The following is a 21,969-nucleotide window of genomic DNA, read 5'->3' as shown; positions in this document are numbered from 1 at the left end:
TAAGGTCTCCGCGGCGTTAATTGACGTGAAACTGATCGTATCGCAGCTATAGATAAACCCATTGATTGGGCTCAGTATCCTATTGTTAGATTGTCTTGATATCAGATACTGCAGAATTTAGTTCATATAATCGAATAAAGTAATCACATAGTAAACCTTTTACAATCGGGACATTTTCGGAGCAAGGTTGTCTAATTTAGTGCATCAATCAGAATCGTCATACCCGTTTCGTTATTTAGCTAGTTATATATATATATATATTTGTATCCTTCGATAAATTTATTATGTAGTTAAACAGATATACATGTCCAACATCAATCGATGACTGGCAATTAAAACATGAAATATTAAGTCTCACATTGAGGTAGTTTAAATTCAATGCAAATAAAATAATAATGATAGCATTAGGTTCATATGCAGTTAGAGCAAGCAGCTAAGCACCCTTGTGAGCAAAGTCATAATATTCAATTACTTTTTAGACTCTGTGGTTATTTGAAAGTTGTATTGCCCCCTTGGCAACAATTCTAAACGAATTATTGTTATTCGCAAAGAATCAATTGATATCATCAAGGCAGAGATGCTAATTCTCTTAGGATCTTTGATTTATTGCGTTCCAGACTTAATCAAAATTGAGTAATATACTTAAATTATATAGAGTGCAACAACAGTGTAATTTATTTCATTAGAAAAGCAATTAACTCTTCGATAATTTGTATTTTTCACGAGTTAGTTATTAACATGTGGGATAGATGCATTTGGTTGATGGGAACAGGTAGCAAACAACTCACCAAGAAGACCGAGAGATCGATGTATCTTGAGACATTCTCACTTTGACTTGATAACTGAAATGTACATTGAAATAGAATTGGTTATTATTTGTTATGTCATCAATGTAAAACTAAATGCAGATTGCGTTCAAAAGGTAAACTTGCACGTGCGCGTCTTTTTTTTGTGATGTAATACAGGTATTTATTTACAAGCCTTATTGCATATTTAGCATATTGGCCCACTGCAAAAAATAGAAATTTATTTTCTCTATAATAATGACTTATATATACTGAACAACGTTTTTTGTGCAATGTGCTTTTCCATATTTTGGAGATATTTTAGTTTGACTAGGAAATATGTTAGTGTGACTGCTATATTTCTCCATTTAGCCTACATCTATAAGTATAGTATTTTCCTATCATAATAATTTATTACAGAATCTTTTGGAAAACCCAATAATATAATTTTTGCATTCAAAACTATTTTCATATTTCTATTGTTCAACAACCAGAGTTGAACGTCTTTCCAAAATGATATTACTTTTTTGCATTTCCAAAAAAAGATGTTGCAAACACTCTGGCTCTTCCTTACAAGTATCGCATAATTCAGAATCTTTAATTTAAATGTATGTAGTTTTTAAAAGTAGCCTATTGAAAATAATCTGACATAAATTGTTGTTAATATTGTCTATATGGAGTAAATTTATAATGGTATCAGCAAAGTACTATACCTTTTAAATTGAAGTTATAAATAATTAATAGCCTTTCAACGTTTAATCAAAGTTAAATGTCAATAAACTGCGATGCCATGGTAGCTTTCCACACACTAGCGCTATTGAAAAATACTTTACCATAATTTGTGCTAGATACTCGCGAGTATGTTTTTTTCGAGTATTATCTACTTTTTGAAGTTGTAGAAGCATTTTTACGTAATAATTTATAATTTACTACATGAAAATATTTTGTAATGTATTTGTAAATTTATATTTTAAGTTAAGAGTGCCACAGATCAAAAGCTTTGCTTGCTTGTGGTTTTCCTGTTTTTCGCACTTTATTGTACTTTTCTTCTTTTGATATATATTGTTATGAATTTTGTGTGAAAAATAAAGAATATTCAATAAAGAAATAACTGTATGTGTTACACGAACAATACACGCGTGTCACACGAGAAATATTACTGTATCGGTATTGTATAATCTATCACTGGCTGTACTGTACTGTATTACAATGGAAGGCTTGTAATACAATACATAGATATGCGTTGACGACCATAAGATGCGAGTACAATTAACGTAGGCAGTGAATAAAAATGTAGACTTTTTCAGAATGTGCATAATCTAGGCATGTGATTAAAATATTTCATGTCGAAACTCTAAAGATTAACAATCCCAGCTAAGCTAGTACAGTGTAGCTGTAATTTTCTGTGATTCTGAAAATGCTATTAGCTCTATCAATCAAGCCTAGCCAGGTCTTATGAATCGGAAGATTCAATTTGGTCGAAGCAATTAAGTATAAGGCTTTTGGACGTTAATTAAGTGCTGATCAACAATTTGGGATAGGTTTGCATGCAGTGGATACTCTATGACGATGACATCCAAGCAAATAAAGTGTTATACTCATTATTGATTCAACCAAGGCAATCTAACAGCAGGACACTGAGCTCCCCTTGCCAAGATAGGAACTCGTAACAGTCCTTTGATCTATGTCTGACTGCGAAAAATACCAACAGTACTGTATTATGTACATATTCTGCGCGGTGTGTTAAGGGGCGTAGAACTGATCGTGTCGCAGCCACATATAAACAATTTGATCTCCAGATCTCAGCATCCAGGTGTTAGATTGCCTTGGTTTAATGTGGTTTTGCTAGACCATTTTCCTAAAAATTTGCGCTGTAAATGAATTATTTTCAAAATTGTAATTTTTGGTGACGTTTGCCACCTCGAGCTCAGTACTGTTCGATTTCAGTAGAGGTGTGTTGAATGGATGTATAGCTTATAGCTGATTTATTATCCACAGCCTAATGCGATTTTGCAGACTATTTAACTTGGATGATTATCATATATCTGATGAACATTAGTAGTGCTGTAAACTTCACTTTAAATGGAAATTTGCAGTACTAAGACCTAGCAATGTAACAAAATGATGAGATACTGTACATAGGTGAAGCTCGTGTACTATCCGTTTAATAATAATAATAACTGTTCACGTCAAAATGCATGTCCCTTTTTCTATAAATGACGAATATGGTAGGTTTGAGTCAATACAGCTTTCCTATGAAATGACATAATGTTTCTCCATATATTTTATATACCGGTAACAAAAATACTGGAGTCATAGTTCTTCACTAAACGACATCACACAAAATACAGATTGCTCCATGTCATTTTTATGAATATTCAAATGCGCGTACGTGCTTCTAATTATCTTTCTAATTTTTGTCAGCAATTTTCAAATTTTTAAGTAAGCTGTTGTTGCTTTCATATCTTTGTTTGTACAAAAAAATAGCCATATATAAATTAAATAGTGGGATCGTCAAATAAGCACATCACTGTCGAGTGATTTGATTGGACAGTTATTCAGTGAGCAGTGTTAGTTAACCAATCAAACACGCGATGCTTTCTTAAATTGCAAACATTTTAAGTTGTAAAATAATAAGGTCGAACGTTTTACCCAGAGGACAGTTGTTCTCCGGCTTCATCTTATATCCACATTTCATTATTTAAGGATTCCCAAATGGCTCGCTTTTTCGATTATATTACAGAATAAAGATCTCAATTTCTCTATCTACTTTAGCACGTGTTGTCTAAAACTACAATTAAACGTTGTGGACGGTTAATTGAGGTAATTCAAGCAAAAAGTTTTCAAATTTGCAGTCAGTTTGGCGATAATTATCTTTTGTAAATGGTCTTTGTGTCTTTCAACTCGATACATTCGTTTGAATGTATTCTACTTTTCTTTCTCTTTTATTTATCTTATCTTATCTTTCTTTAAAAAAATCTAATTCTGTTTCTCCTCTGTCTCTTTTGGATATTCTTCTCTCTCCTTTCTATCTCTTTATATTTTCTTTTATTTCTTTTGTTTATCTTCTTTATTTGTTTCTTTGTAACTATTTTCTTTATCAGTGTATCTCTTTTTTTTCTTTTCTATATCTTTCCTCTTTTCAATATCTTTATTTTGTCTTTCACATTTTTATTTTCTCTTTCTTACTTGTTTTCTCTATTCCACTTTATTTATACCACTTTATTTACTTTCTATTTCTTCCTCTTTTCTATCTCTTCCTCTTTTCTACCTCTTCCTCTTTTCTATCTCTATCTTCATTTTTCCATCCATTTCTTTCCCTTTTTCTATTAATTCTCATTCTATCTCTTCTTTTCTATCTCCATTTTATTTTCTCTTTCTTCCTTAATCTCTTTATACAACTTTCTTTATCTTTTATGTTGCATTTTTCCCCCTTTCTCTTCATTCCACAATCTTTTTCTCACTCTTTTCCGTTCTCTTTCTTTCTAGTTATTTTTCTGCAATTACATGTATTTTCTCGTAAAATATTATAATGAACCAACACTTATACACTAGACATACCTTAGATAATAACTGTTGATAATCGTTTTCTGAAATATAAAGAAAAAATATGCAGTGTAAGCACCGAGTTTATAATGAGAATACTAGACAACGATGGCCTCTATTAAGAAAATAAATTTTCTGTCTCAATATTATATATTTAAATGTAGGTTATTTTTGTTCCTTATACTCACTAAATATGTATACTTTAGTTTGCATGCTTATACCAGTATAAACAAAAGATTTGTAGTTTTTGTAAGCGGGTATTACTTTCAATAAACAAACCTGTTTGTAAATCTTTAAAATTATTATTTCGTACCTGTCTTGTGTTTTGCGGAGTATACAACTGACGTCATCATTGCTAAAACACAGAAACGAATCCAGGTCGTGTCCATAGCTTTCATCTGATTTAGCCCATTCCTGGGGGTTGAGGTCATAGGTTGACTAGGAATTCTGAAGAAAAATTAAATAATTAATAATAATAATACAGGTATTTCTAAAATCGGTTGACATTAAAGAAACATATATCCGATCAGAGTAAACGCAGTTATTCTGTAAATATTTTAACTGAACTTTACGAATACAAATTGTGTTCAATATTTGTAGGCTATTAACATAATGTGGAATAAAATGTCCTAAAATAATAGAGACCACTGCACTAAGATCAGACTATTACTATAAAATAAGACATGATAAATTTTGTCGCAATGATGTTATAACAATATTGTAATGCTAATGCGGATTAATGAAGCTATAACCATTCCACTACTATGTCCTCGAAAATGATAAAACATTGTATCCGCGTGGTACATAAATTAAATGCTTATAATATATTCAAAACTCTCGAAGCACTAAACGGTAAAACGTGCATCGACTACTTTGTTCCCGTGTCGTCTCTTCGTTTATAATGTATAAATAGAAGACAATCATATAAGATAACATTATCTGTACTGTGTATTTCAAATTGAGATGAGAGTATTTTAGTTGGCTATAGGTATACTATATTGTTACTATTTGGTCTAGTTATAATGTCAGGATCAAATTGGAAGGAGGTGAATTATGGGTAATTGGAAGTTTGAATGATGATCATGTTGATACGCTATAAATTTTGCGTTGTTTTGTTAGTTCTGTATTCAGCAATTCTTCGCCGGGGATGGGAGACACGCAAATCGACATGCGCGTAATAACATTGATGATTATCGTGGTTCACCTTTTTTAGTCGCGTGCAACGCGACTCTACAGCTCACTATGTCGGTCGGTTGGTTGGTTGGTTGGTTGGTTGGTCGGTCGGTTGGTTGGTTGGTCGGTCGGTTGGTCGGTAAACACTAACTTGAGCACGCGACTGCAGCCATGTATATGGCCTTGTTTTTTACATTAAAGGTACATTCACGTTTATTTTATACATTTTATATTATTGAACAAACAGCGCTGTCTTGAACTGCGGGTTAAAAAGTTGCTTAAAACTTGGCGTGCTTACGTCCTTGCGTTGCGTCCAAATGGGAACCAAGCTTATACACGACACTACCATATTTGACGCGCGCGTTCAACATGGCTTCTGTTCGTAAGTTACCCGTATGGTACAGGTATCTCTCATTTCGGATCGCATTGCACTACTGATGAAATAACGAGGTGTATCTTTGATGTTACCTTCTGGTCAATCAAATTTGTTCACGTCAATTCTTGTTTTATTGAAATGATATCAATTCAATATCATTACGTACGTAATCTTCTGACTATTAGACTGAACCTATACAATATTTATCTAATAGCACTAAGACTTAGACCTACTGTCTAGCATACAGTCATAATTTATTCAAACATCCCATAATGCCTCAGGTTTGAATTTAATTTATTTTTAAAGACGTTTTAGTGGATTTATGCTCTTGTATTTTGTTTTAAAACGAACTTTTATGGTTATTGCCATCTTAGTTTTGGAAACCGTGTAGGGTATCAATTTCAATCTTGAATAAAGGCCACGGTATTTATATATCGGTATATCATAAAATCGCTTAAGGCATTTAAACTTATATTGTTAATATTATACAATAAATTATGTATATAAGCCTTGTAATAAATGTGTTTGATTATTTTCCTTTTAGTTAAACAATATTAATTTCGTCATCTGCTAAAATATTGTTCTCGACTCGGTGAACACACTCATATAGGCTAAGCTAACACTTTCTTTTAAGCGTTGACCAGGTACGAACCTAAATGTACTGTAAACACGCCCCTAACAATGTTTGTATACGCTTTCACTTTTATTTTCCAAAACAAACCATGTACATAATTGAACCACTTGATTTTATTGTACCATACTATAATGCACTGTGATAAATATCAACAACCCCGCTGTGCCCTAAAGGCTTTAGTATAATATTTGGTACATAATGTTTTGTCTATGATTAATGGCAGAAGATCCTTTTGTTTACGTTTCTCTACGTTCTATATTAAAGCGTGGTTCCCACTAGAACGCAACGCAGCGACGTATTGACGACGCAATAGTGCTGCAAAAATCGCAGGTTTGCTTTCACGCAGGCGGGGGCAAACAATTATTAGAAGGGCATTTGATTACGTTGCGTAGATTGTGTTACGTTGCGTCGCTAATAGGAACCAAGCCTAAATGCATAAGCCACTATATTGTTCAGAAAGTTTGGAGATAGAACATTGCACTACAATCGTACACATGGAGAATTACCATAAGACCCATTTACACTAGCACGATAAATAACAAAATAACGATCGACGATAAAAATAGAAAAATATGCATTTTTTAACCCTCTTATGTCATGAGTCATAAACATGTGGTAGAAAGGTTAGGTAGTAGTCAGCAGACACGAGGCTATAACAGATATTGTTTTTTGTCGCTAAACATGATATGGTACGAGAATCTGGACGTAGATCTAACTAACTTGGGACAGTATTTTAATATAGTTATTTATAACGACCATAATTACGGCGTTATATTAAAGTTGAATATTTTTATCAATCAAATCAAGAGTACGATTTCACCCTGGCTTCAAATACGTCATCATTTCTTAAGCCTTGTCTACACTATCAAAATGTATGTGACAACAAAAATGTGATGTGCCCATATATGGACATGATGATGTCATATCACTACCATATTTGGGCACACATCACACTTCTTTTGTCGAACTAGTTTGATAGTGTAGACAGAGTTTTAGATTTAGGCCTTTCTCTTTAACCTCAAACTGGAAATATAGAATGTTTATTTCATACATTTTGTATTTTGTCGTCTGTCATAATAAATATAAAATATTATGACATACTGCTACTTACATGTAGAATTTTTATGTTGATCAATAATTTATTTGTTGCGACTTATTTCAATTTAGATATGTGTATGCCTAGATATTTGTTAAAGCTGGTTTGATTTTCAGTGACATTATTATAGCGACCTACCTTGAAAACATTTTTATTTTAAGACACTCATTTGTATCTGTATCTTAATTTATATGTATTTTATATATATTCGATTCGATATAGATTCGAACCCGGAACCTTCTGCTTGATATGCAGATGTCCTAACCATTAGACCACTGAGGCCGATTGGATAGCGACTCTTGAGCTTGGTTAATGTTCGTTAAATAGTTCTTTTTCTTTATTTTTGCGTACGAAAAAAAAAATAATTGTACTGTGATTGTATGAAGAATTATTTACGTTTGTTAAAACAGTTGTTTTCATGGTATTTCTTTCAAAAAATGAAAGGAATACTGGATATGAAAATGGTATTGTCTATATAGACCATTTTACATTAAGCATTTAACATTTTTGACGTAGGCCTATAGACGCTAATGAAAGATTTTCGATTTTCGATTTCGATTTCGTTATCAATTTTGAGAGCATTAGCGATTTTGAGAGCGTATAGACGCTAATGAAAGATTTTCGATTTCGATTTCGTTATCAATTTTGAGAGAATTAACGATTTTAGCGTTATCGATTTTGAGAGCGTGGGTCGACTTGGTATCTAGATATATAGCGGCGAGATATAGAAATGGACTAGATATAGAAATCAAATGTTCGGATCCAACTTCTGTTAGATTCTGCAAACAAGATCTCCACGTCTCCATGAGGGGTTTTGATTGGTAGCCTACATTGCGGGCACGTTTGCAAGGTGTTACACCATCGCACAATGCAAGTCTTATGAACAACTAAAGTACATTGGGTACAGTTCCACCGATCAGCCATAAGCCGATCATAACAAACAGGACAATTTTGATCCGTCATTTTATCTCGTACCCGAACAGACAATGTGTTATGTATGAAGAATTATTTACGGTCATTTGTTAAAACAGTTGTTTTCATAGTATTTCTTTCAAAAAATGAAAGGAATACTGGATATGAAAATGGTATGGTCTATAGACCATTTTACATTTAACATTTTTGACGTAGGCCTATAGACGCTAATGAAAGATTTTCGATTTCGATTCGATATAAATTTTGAGAGCATTAACGATTTTGTGTTAAGAAAGAGAGTTATCGATTTGGAGGGCGTTATCGATACATTCGTGGGGCGACTTGGTATCTAGATATATAGCGGCGAGATATAGAAATGGACTAGATATAGAAATCAAATGTTCGGATCCAACTTAGATTCTGCAAACAAGATCTCCACGTCTCCATGAGGGGTTTTGATTGGTAGCCTACATTGCGGGCACGTTTGCGAGGTATTACACCATCGCACAATGCAAGTCTTATGAACAACTAAAGTACATTGTGTACAGTTCCACCGATCAGCCATAAGCCGATCATAACAAACAGGACAATTTTGATCCGTCATTTTATCTCGTACCCGAACAGACAATGTGTTATGTATGAAGAATTATTTACGGTCATTTGTTAAAACAGTTGTTTTCATAGTATTTCTTTCAAAAATTGCAATTCAATTGCAATGAAGAAGGTCATAAAGCCAACCAATGTCCCAAAAATGTCCACATTACATGCCGAAAATGCGGGAAAAATGGACACGTCGAAAAACTCTGTGCGGTTGAAACTACAGGGAATAAACCCACCATCGATCTTACAATTGAAATACGACCAGACGAAAATAACGATAACGTTCAACCGACAAAAGCAAATAATACCACGCCAATGTCGGATTCATCAGTATCTACACCTAAGCATGATGACCCTCTTTTCTTGCCATCCGCAGGTGAACGTTTCATTCAGGAAATGTTTGATAAAATAGTAAAATAAAAAGATGTTTCGAACAACAACACAAAAAGGAGTGATGATATCACCAACGAATCAATCGTAGAAGAAAGTGAAGAAGACAAAGAATCAACCGAGAGAGATGAAATGCCCGGTCTCAGACTTACTAGTAGCAACAACAACGTTCAAAGCAAAATTACCACGTTCATCGTGCCACAAAGTCACCCCGAGCAAAAGGTCAGTATACAAGAACAAGAGCAAGAAAAAGAAAAAAAGGATTCTACGGTTCCCGCCCAACAAAGTGAACAGAAACCAAACTCATCTTCAAGTGCGGCAAAAAAACCAAAAAAGAAAAGAAAACGACGAGGGAGCAGCAAGTCATCATAAATCAATTGTGTGAGTTACTATAACTCATTTATAATTGTCAGATTAAGCATTCGTAAAACTGTTTTGTAATTAAATAAAATTTAAAATCCAAAAAAAATTTTTAAAATGAATAGAAAACCAAAAAATAATGCCCTACATTTAATCTCATTAAATGCAAGAGGTATACAAGGAAATTATAAAAAAAGAAAAGTGTTTAACTATTGCGAAGAGCAAAATGCAGACATAATATTCCTACAGGAAACGCATTTCGATAAAAAGAAAAAATCTATAGATTTGTTGTGGAAAGGCGAAAGCTACCATAGTTTCGGCACAACAAACAGTAGAGGCGTTTCAATACTGTTTAAAACAAGGTTTGATTTAAAAAACATAACATGTAAATATATTGACGAGGAAGGTAGAATTCTCATACTATGTATTATTCATAATAAGACCAACTTTAACCTCGTAAATGTTTATGCTCCAAACAATTACAAGGAAAGAGCAATATTTTTTAAGAAACTTGAAAATAAGATAAACACATTATGTGATGTAACTAATGAATACATAATAATAGGAGGTGACATGAATTGCATATTAGATAAAAAGGTAGATCAGAAAAACAGCGTGAATAGCTACGATAAATCACCAATAGCATTAAAAAAAATGCATGAATAAGTTACATTTAATTGATATATGGAGACAAAGTCATAAAGATAAATCCCAATTTACATGGAGAAGAAAGGATACGTACAGAAGGTTAGACTTTTGGTGCATATCAAACGCCCTTTATAAAAATGGTGACATCATTTCTACAGATATTCGACCTTGTATCTTCTCTGATCATCAAGCGATATCTTTGAAAATAATAAATGATGAAAAAAAGAGAGGTCCAGGATTCTGGAAACTAAACAATAAGGTTTTGAATGATGAAATATATGCGTTAAATGTTATACACATAATTGAAAAGACAAAAAAAAACGAATATAACTTGAAACCTGACAGCTTATGGGAATACTTAAAAGTTAAAATAAAAGAGTTCTCATGTAAATATTGTTCAAGAAAGAAAATTAAAAAAAATTATACTAAAGAAAAGTTGATAAAAGAAGTTAGCGAACTTACAAATAAACTTGATTCAACCTACAGCCAAGAAACTGACTGTCAATTAAAAAATAAAATAGAACAACTGGATGAAATATACACATCTGAGGCCCAAGGAGCCCAAATCCGTTCGAGAATAGAATGGTTTGAAAAGGGTTTTTTCTCGGACTTGAAAAAAATAATGGAAAAAGAAAACAAATTACTACCCTATTAAAAACTAATGGAAAGTACACTACCGACACTAATGAAATTTTAAGAGAACAGGTCAATTTTTACAAAAACTTATATTCCAAAAAAAATATTTCTGTTAATAATATAAATAGCTATCTTGATAAATCAAAATCCAAAACACTTTCATTAAATGACAGTATGCAATGTGAAGGTTTACTAGCTATAGATGAATTAACAAGTGCTCTTCATAAAATGCACTTGAATAAAAGTCCGGGGTGTGATGGACTAAGTGTAGAATTTTACAAGTTTTTTTGGAATCATATAAAAGAAATGTTATGTGCATCCTTAAATTATAGCTACAATAAAAGTAAACTACCAAAAACACAAAAAAAGGGAATAATAAAATTATTATTTAAACATGGAAAAAGAGAATTACTAACAAACTGGAGACCAATTACATTGTTAATGTTGATTATAAAATTATGGCCCATGCCCTATCGGGTAGAATACAAAAAGTAATTGCCCCAATTATTGATTCCGACCAAAAAGGTTATATCAACGGACGATTTGGAGGAGAAAACATACGTTTAGTAGAAGACGTTCTTTTTCAGACCAATACATGTAACTTACCCGGAGCAATAGTTTTTCTTGACTTTGCAAAGGCCTTCGATTCATTAGATAGAAACTTTATTTTTAAATGCCTCCAAAAGTTTGGCTTTGGAATGTCATTTACACAATGGATTACATTGTTATATACAGAAACAGAATGTATTATAGAAAATAATGGTTGGCTATCTGAAAGTTTTCAGATGGAAAGTGGAGTAAGACAAGGATGTCCACTGTCTGCTCTTTTATTCACACTTGCTGTTGAAATAATGGCTAATAACATAAGAGATAATCCTCTATGTAAAGGCATTATGTTACCATGTAATATAGATAATGTAAATGAAAGTACTGTTAAAATTTGTCAATTAGCAGATGACACCGTCTTATTTACACAAGACGAGACTAGTTTAAAACACTTTTTGAAAGAAATAGAGGTTTTTTGTAATATATCTGGATTAAAATTAAATAAAGAAAAAACTAAAGGAATGTGGATTGGTTCCAGCAAAAATAATGAAACAGCACCTTTTAATCTAACATGGACGAAGAATCCAGTTAAATTCTTAGGGATATATGTCGGCTACAATAAAAGAGTGTGCGAAGAAAAGAACTGGAATGAAAAAATCACTAAACTGATCAGATATTGCAATTATGGCAAAAAAGAAACCTCTCTTTTTTTGGAAAAATAATTATTATAAAAACATTTGCAATTTCCAAACTTGTATATAATGCTAGTGTCATAAATGTGCCTAAATATGTATTCCCAAAAGTAGAAAAAGTATTATATAGATTTTTGTGGGGTAAAAAAAGAGAAAAAAAAAAAAGAAAAACCCTTATAAATTCAATACTAGAAGGTGGTCTAAATATTATATTATTATTATAAACAATATATCTATTACTCCATTTTGTCAATCGAAATGGGAAACAGAATTTAGAAATGTGAACTTTAAGTGGAATGAAATATGGTTAAAAAAAGTCTATAGCATGAAACATGTAACAAAAGTAGCACAATTTAATTTTAAACTGCTACATCGGATTCTGGCATGTAAACAACGAATGAGGATATGGAAAATATCTCCTGAAGAAATGTGCGAACACTGCCAAAACGAAATTGAGACAGACAAGCACATGCTTTTGAAATGTAAAAGTATCCAAAAAGTATGGACAAAATTTAACAACATGATTATAAAATGCTATACACTTGAAGAAACCGTACATGATTGGCTAGACATTGTTATTGGAACAAAAAGTGAAAATGTCAATGAATTATTATCATTGTTTACTTTTTGTATTTATAAAACAAATTTTATTAAATCATTAGAAAAGCATTCAAAAATGAGATCAAAAGTCGTCTGGAACTTGTTCCGATTTGAACTAAAAAATCTTATACAGAATCAATATGCTTGTAACATAAACAAGGCAAAAAAGAAATGGGGTAACGTAAAAAGGAAATTATTAACTTGTATTTCTTAAAATTACATGTATCAATTTTTAATTGTTTCACTATTATTTTAATTTTTATTTATATATATATATATTTAAAACTTTATTTTAATGACATTTTATACAATTTCTATATATAACTACAATGTGTAATATGAAGAATGAAATAAAAGTGGGTTGGCCCCACGAAAGAGAAAAAAAAGGGGGAGTTATCGATTTTGAGAGCGTTATCGATACATTCGTAAGGCGACTTGGTATCTAGATATATAGCGGCGAGATATAGAAATGGACTAGATATAGAAATCAAATCAAGGAGCGTTATCGATTTTCAGAGCGTTATCGATACATTCGTAGGGCGACTTGGTATCTAGATATATAGCGGCGAGATATAGAAATGGACTAGATATAGAAATCAAATGTTCGGATCCAACTTCTGTTAGATTCTGCAAACAAGATCTCCACGTCTCCATGAGGGGTTTTGATTGGTAGCCTACATTGCGGGCACGTTTGCGAGGTATTACACCATCGCACAATGCAAGTCTTATGAACAACTAAAGTACATTGTGTACAGTTCCACCGATCAGCCATAAGCTGATCATAACAAACAGGACAATTTTGATCCGTCATTTTATCTCGTACCCGAACAGACAATGTGTTAACATTTATATTTATGCTACATGTTAATTCTATCCGAAAATGGTTGGTGTTAAAATGAATGTTAACATTTTTGATAACGTTTCCAGTTATTTTATTGTGTAATGCATATCTATTTGGTATAGAGAAGGAGAAAGAAAACAAGAAAATGTACAAATCAGAACACAGTAATTAACAAATTAGTAAAGTATAATTGTCAACATAAATATGAATATTTAGTGATTTAATAAACGCGAACGGGAACTGTGTTATGTAAATACACTGAACTCACAACATTGAAGATCAAACTCCAAAAGATTATTGTAGGCCTACTATCAATGGTATTTCTAAACGCTTACTAAATAGGAAAACTCGAAAGTGCCTCAATTAATTTCCCCAATTAAAATTGTACTTAAAAGATCGTAACCGTAACTATACTTTACTCTAAAGCTCTGTCTACACTATCAAACTTTATGTGACAAAGAAATGTAATGTATCCATACAGTATATGGACATGATGATGTCATATCACTACCATATTTAAGCATATCATTACCATGTGGGCACATCACATTTTGTCAAACTAGTTTGATGAAATGAATGTGTTGTTTAATCAATCACAGAAGATAAGAAGAATGTTATTGTGTTTACATAATCTGTTTTGTTATGCCTCAATAATAATATAGATAGATAGATAATTGCTACTGTATAAATTCAAGAGTTCTCGAACCTTAATCAGAAAAGAGAGAACGCAGTTTTCGGGACTTGACACTCTATGTCATGTTATCAACCAATTTTGATAGAAAAATCTGACGAATTGTATTGACTACCAGAAAGCTTTTGATAGTAATTGAGATCACAGTTTTCTATCTTTAGTCAATTAAGAAATAATTGAGAACGCAGACACAGTCATGTAATTAAAAATATTTATGAGCACATCAACCTACACATCATAAAGCGTGGTTCCCACTAGCGACGCAACGTAAAGCAAAACTACGCAACGTAAGAAAATGCCCTTCCAATCATTGTTTGCCTCCGCCTGCGTGAAATCAAACCGGAGATGTTTGCAGCATTTTTGCATCGTCGGTTCCCACTTGTGATTACGCAATACAGCACTTTGCGTCAATACGTTGCGTTGCGTCCTAGTGGGAACCACGCTTTACCCCAATACAAGCACGGCACATCCCATAGGCTTATATTACTATTGTGTGACTATCACAGTAATACTAATTGTTATATGTTAGCATCGCCCAGAAACTCTTTCCCAACACAATGTTTGTCTAATAATTATTCTGTTCTGTTTCGTGTTGACTCATCGTTTTGCTTGTAGCCAAAAATCAATAATCGATAACCAGAATGATATCGAATTTCTCTGGAGGTTTCCCGTAGACTATTCGCAAGCGGATTTAGATCGACACCCAAAGCAAAATGTTATAAACTAATTCGTTCTCCTTATTATTAAAATTACATTAATTGCTATAGTGCATCTCATTAGCTCTAACTGTTGGTCCGTTGGTCATTTCTTCACAATTTGCATATGGTACTATCGTTTTGTTATAAACATGACGTAATTTGTTTTAATCTTTTACCCTCATTAACATTTATTCACTAATTATGATGGTATGGTATATTATTAGGATCAAGATTAGAACTGAGTACTTGTTTCAACTTGACCCTTACAATACAATATAAAATAATACAAGAACAATAATAAAACATAATCATGTACTGTTTGACAATTATATTCCACTCGAATATATTAACATATTCGAGTGGAATGCGAGGACCATATTATATTTTGATCAAAGCATGTCCGATTATTTTTAGTCCATAACACGACGTTTGTATCCAACGTTATTAATTGCACAATGTTACAGTTACTGTTCAAAGCGTTTCAACGCGTCAAATGTGCGACGCTCGTGGGCGTGTAATGCTATATTTAAAATTGGTTTCCACTAGCGACGCAACGTAAGAAAATGCCCTTCGTTCCAATAATTGTGTTTTCCCCCGCCTGCGTGAAATCAAACCTACGATGTTTGCAGCACTGTAGACTTGCCCCCAAGTCTGTATTCATTGTCTTTTTTTTTTATTTATTTGTTTTTATTTCGATTTTTATCCAAACTCAAGTAATACACGTATGAAACGCCATATGTGCAAAAATATTTAAATTTTTACTAATAATTATTAAGACAAAACTCCGTCTGGAGCCCAGACTAGCAGCACTGTTGCGTCGTCGGTTCCCACTTGGATTACGCAATACAGCACTTTGCGTCAATACGTCACTGCGTTGCGTTCTAGTGGGAACCACGCTTTAAGCCGAGCATAACATTTTGCAAAATGATAGAACACCGAGTCCCTCTAATACCAAAGATCATTGACCGATGATTTTATTTCAATATATTATTGATAAAATATACTTTTGAAACAGTTGTCATGGTTATACTATACTGTATTCTTGATTACTAGTTTTTAAATATAAAATACGTTAGCAGAATTACAGTTGAGACACATGAAATAAAACAGCAGCTTCAATATTTCCGTATTTCATTGTATTTACGTTTAATTCATGTGCATTTGCAAAATAACAAAATAACCATGTTTGTCTGCATTTTTTTTACTATCTACAAATTTATTCACAATTCACAATTACATTTACAAAATTTAATAATATACCAAAAGAAGCGAGTGCTTGTCAGACGATGCATACAAGCCAGACAACATTCAACAAAAATTATGTACAACAACAAAAAAACTCAAAAATAACATGGGTCGCTCACGACCGACCGGTCAGCACTTCCGGTGGGGAACTCCCCTGTCGAGAGTAATCCTCTACTTTAATAGTGCGGGAACAAACATTTTGTATCCTTGATTTTGATTAATTATTTCATCTTTTTACTGTCTTCGGACTATACTTACGACTGCGCATTATTTCTGCTATCAATTGTTATGTGTATGATACTGCGCATGCGTTATGGCTATCTTTTCTGTTTCGAGAAATCGTCTGCCCGTATTTTGACTATGATATGACGTTGCAAACCGGTTTTCGTTTTAGCAGATTATTGTGCTGTTAGATAATATACTGCTGATTTGGTCACGTCTGTTCTTTCAAATGGCCTTTCTTATCTGTACCATTTTTTGTTAAAGGTTTTACTACATTATGAGTTTTTATAGTGCTGTTAGTAATATTGCTTTTGTTTTAGTTTACTAATGGACGGTGTACGTATATGGTCATCAAGAATGTGATATTTGTAAAGCACGTTCTAATCTATATAGGACAATGAATATAGGTTAAATATCTCCAATAACTGTTTGCTTGAATAAAGCGGCCGGTTCTGTAGCTTGTCAGTAGATAGAGCCTAACTGACTATCGCAGGTCATCTATAACTCTAGTGACAGAGATATCGTGTATTAAAAGTATCTAACACAGCAAGACTCGTTTCTAGATCACTTAGGATAGTCAATAAAGCTCTGTCTACACTATCAAACTACTTTGACAAAAAAAAAGTGTGATTTGCCCAAATATGGTAGTGATAGGCTTATCATCATCATCATCATCATAACACTGGACTTATTCACTGTAATACTCATCACCATCACAATCGCCATCATCACTATCATCATCATCATTCTCATCCATTATCATCGCTATCACCGTTCGTCATCCATCATTATTTTCATCATCATCATCGACATCGCCGTGTGTCAACATCATTAATGTTTTCCAACCTTATACCCAAGCACAGATACTACATTTATCATTTGCATTATTATCGTCACTGTCATGACGTCATTGATGGCCATCATTTGTATATTTAAAGATGTATTGTCCTCCAAAAACATAAAAAATGAAGAGTACTAAAAATCAGTTTTTGAATAAGCCATTTGTAGTTTTAACAAAGTTACTCACTTCTGTAGAAAAAAAACCAAAAATAAATATTTCACTTATGAAAAGATAAAAGAAACGGTTAATTTGAACCAAAACCCCATTGTCTGACAGACAATTTAAGTATTTTTTGCTTTAAATTGCATTTTTTCAGGTAAATATTTGTTAAGTTGTGTGACATTAAAATGGCATATTCAACATAAAATTTTTTTTTAATTATTTTTTTAGGAAGACAATATATCTTTAAGTATATGCGTTCGTTGACATATTATCACAAACATTAAAATAGTGAAAACACACTCTCAATAATCCGATAAAAAATATGCGAAGATACGCAAATTAACGTTCAATTAAATCAGCATATAACATGCTCTAGCAGACCTGTATCACCCTAGGGACGTGTTACATGGCCATGATCAATATACAACTGACACAAACAATATCCATGTTGTCAATGTTATTAAGAATAATGACTATTGTAAAGCGTATAATGAATTAATCAATTCAGTAATTAATTATTCATTTGTTAATTGATTATTTGAAAAATTGTATCATGACATTTTGTGGCCGCGTAGCAGCTGTGAAGTCGTGATTTAAATTGATGAGATGTTCGTATACCGCCTTGATAACAAAAAAAAAGAGAAAATATGAATGGGTTGTTGTGGAGCGCAGTAATCTTGTTTTAATGATTTTATTTTAATTTTTAGCAGCTCTTACTTGTTACTATATTTCTTTCTCCTTAAAAAAATACTCATAAATAAGCATATACATGTACTCATCCGGTTCGTCATCATGTTCATTATCATTTACTACGCCATGTTTTAACATCAATGCTATTGAACACTCGTCAAAAAACTCCCAAAATGCATAGGTCTTTTCACCATGTCCACTAACGATCTTCTTAAATACTACGTTAAATTAAAAGGAAAAATGTTTAAGCTAGAGCCTGTTACCATAGAATTTGTTAAAACTCAACTCGAAAGCCTAAATGTAAACAAAAGCGTCGGTCTAGATAATATTCCCTCAAGATTCTTACGTGACGGTGCGATAATCTTGGCTGAACCGATAGCTCATATCATTAACCTTTCGTTTAAAACTAATTGTTTTCCTCATGATCTTAAAATTGCTAAAGTTACCCCTCTATTTAAGAAAAATACTAGAACAAATGTTGAGAATTATCGGCCGATTAGTATTCTGCCTACGGTATCTAAGATTCTTGAAAAATCTGTAGCTATACAAGTTGAAAGGTATCTTTCCAAAAATAATATACTTTATGCCTATCAATCCGGTTTTCGGCAGGCCCATTCAACTGAAAGCAACCTCATAAATCTCATCGACGGTTTAAAAAACAATAAGTCCAAAGGCCTTCTTACTGGAATGGTTCTAATTGACTTACAAAAAGCTTTCGATACCGTCGATCATGTGATTTTAATTAACAAGCTAAAATGCATGGGTTTTAAGTGTACTGACTGGTTTCAATCTTATCTCGCTAACCGCACACAAGTTGTCAGTGTGAATGGTACCTGCTCTGAACCTCTTATAGTTACTCATGGTGTACCGCAAGGTAGCATCTTGGGCCCTATTCTTTTTCTATGTTATTTAAATGATATTGCTTCTTGTATTGATTCTGATGTTCAATTATTGCTTTATGCTGATGATTCTACGATTCTGTATTCTCATCACGATGCCACCAAAATCGCTCATAAATTAAGTACTGTCCTAACTAAGTGCCAGGACTGGTTAACTGAAAACAAATTATCTTTACATGTTGGCAAAACCGAAAGTATTATCTTTGGTAGCAGAGCGAAGCTTAACAAAGTAAAAGAGTTTTCTGTAGAATTAATGGGCCGTAGAATCAAAAGTACTAAGCAAGTTAAATATTTAGGTATTGATTTAGACCAATATGTATCATGTGATATCATTGCAACTAGTGTTATCAGTAAAGTTAAGTCAAGGTTGAAGTTTTTACATAGGCAAAGTTCGTGCTTGAATAAAAAATGTCGTAAACTATTAAGCACTGCTTTAATACAATGTACATTTGACTATTCTGCCTCGGCATGGTACGGCGGTGTCAATAAGAATCTTAAACATAAATTACAAACTGCCCAAAACAAGATGGCACGTTTCATTTTAAATGTTGGTCCGAGGTCTCACATAGGTGCCAAAGAGCTTTCCGATCTTGGGTTTCTTAATGTCAGCCTCAGAAATAAGTTTTTAAGATTAAATTATGTTCACAAAATTCGTTATAACTTTAATACGCCTTCTTTCCTTAAGGATAACTTTTTGTTAATTTCTGATCATCACAACCATTTCACCAGGGGTACAACATTTAATTTTGTCACTCCTAAGGCTACTGGCGTTAATGATACGACTTTTTATTTCTTAGGTATCCGTGACTGGAACAGGCTCCCCAATTCACTCAAATCAATACAAAATAATGCAACCTTCAAAATAAAACTTAAAGAATATTTTAATAATGAACAGCTTGGTATTTCAGTTTAATTAAGCTATTTTTAATATTGTTTTTTTGATGTTTTCTTGTCTTGTATGTATTTTCTTGTTTTTTCATTTTTACTGAGTCATACTTAACGATAATTGTACTAGGCCCAACCACTCACTTTTCAGTCATTACGGATTGGACCCCATTGGAAATAAGTTTACTTTTTTGTCGACTTAATGGGTTATCCAGGTATTCTTTTTATACATTGTATATTTTAACTTTTATGTATGAATATCAAATAAAATCAATCAATCAATCAATCATTGCCTTGATTTCCAAAAAAGAAAAATATGAATTGGTTGATCTGGAGCGCATTAATCCTGTTTTAATGATTTTATTTCATTCTTTAGCAGCTCTTTATTTTGAGTGTACTACTTTTTATCCTTACAAATACTCTATGTTTTTTTTGTACAGTTTGTTATTTTTGCTCATATGAGCTTACCGTACTGTTTTTAAAATATTTTTATATACGCTCCAATCATCTACTAACTTCCTCACCGTTAATGTCTGTATTTTTACCGGGCAATAACCAAAAAGATTAATTACAATGATGATTGGTTACCCAGATACATTCCCATCACCATCATCTTTAATTCCATTGCTAAGTATTAAGTGTACGAGAAACTGTACATTTGTGAAATTATGCACACTTCTGTGTAAATTTAGATATATCTGGTGTGCAGGTAAATTGTGAATTAACATGTAACAATATGCAGTCGACGATTTTACTGCTTAATTCCAACAGTCGTACGTCGAGGATAGCTGACATTATAAGTCTTGTGTTCTACATTTTAAATATACATTATGGGAGTGATGTCGATATGCGAAGTAATGGCTTTGTATTTGGTTAAGGATTGGGCGGTTTTGTGATGTGAGAATGATTATGTAATAATAGATGTTTGCATTGCTGCTGAGAAAGCAGATGGTGATTAAGGATGGTAACGTGGAGGATGATAATGATTATGATAACGACGATGATGATTATGATAATGATGATAATGATTATGATGACGATGATGATTATGATGACGATGATGAGGATAATGATGATTATAATGAGGATGATAATGATTATGATGATGATGATGATAATGATTATGATGAGGATTATGATGAGGATGAAAATGATTACGATGATGACGATGATGATGAGGATGATTATGAGGATGATGATTATGATGACGATGATGAGGATGATTATATGCAAACGAACCTTTTAGACATAAATTGCAAGAAAGGTTTTTGATGAAATGTCTTCTTTAGACCCTACTAAACACATTTATCTACGTTAGCACTTTTTTCGACACCGGGAAGTAGCCTAATTTGCATAATCAAAAAGTGGCGGCCATTTTAATAATCTACTCTTTATCTTGGAAACCTCTAGTCATAGATACTTAATTATGGTGTCAAAATCTTTAGAATATATGTTTTTATATTCACTTTAATGCAAACGTTTGTCCAAAAATGAATGGAAGTAATAATCACAAGCGATGGAATGTTCTGTCGCGTGCCATTGGTCAACTCGCTTGCGTTGCGCTTACCGTCCTTGCGCTGCGTTTTTAGTGAGAACCAAGCATAACAACCATGAGTATATTTAGATACAGTTATTTGTGGTAGGACTTAATTTTCTAAAAATAAACTATCGTCATTTGTTGTGGTATTGCTGTTTAGGCCTAACGTCTGTTTTGTTTTTTTTTTGTTTTTTTCATACGCATCCAACAGCAAGTAACCGCCAATTACAGGATGGATAATCTATATTTAAATAATTATTAAAA

General features: G+C 32.7%; 1 protein-coding gene across 2 annotated transcripts in view; it reads right to left on the bottom strand.

Moving 5' to 3' along the window:
• Nucleotides 1–21,969, bottom strand: part of LOC144839943 (disintegrin and metalloproteinase domain-containing protein 11-like) — a 47,853-nt gene that overhangs the window by 17,689 nt on the left and 8,195 nt on the right. For both annotated transcript variants that reach the window (XM_078695532.1, XM_078695533.1), the window contains exons 2-4: nucleotides 4,645–4,778; nucleotides 4,347–4,375; nucleotides 789–842 (exon numbers count right to left, since the gene is read on the bottom strand). In XM_078695532.1, the coding sequence (XP_078551658.1) occupies nucleotides 789–842; nucleotides 4,347–4,375; nucleotides 4,645–4,762 (201 nt within the window). In that variant the 5' untranslated portion in view covers nucleotides 4,763–4,778. The remainder of the gene's footprint in view (nucleotides 1–788; nucleotides 843–4,346; nucleotides 4,376–4,644; nucleotides 4,779–21,969) is intronic.

This window comes from Antedon bifida, chromosome 4 (genome assembly GCF_963402885.1).
Source record: "Antedon bifida chromosome 4, ecAntBifi1.1, whole genome shotgun sequence".
Taxonomy (NCBI): Eukaryota; Metazoa; Echinodermata; class Crinoidea; order Comatulida; family Antedonidae; genus Antedon; species Antedon bifida.
The sequence above is the reverse complement of the archived record's forward strand: the minus strand, read 5'-3'. Positions and strand labels throughout refer to the sequence as shown.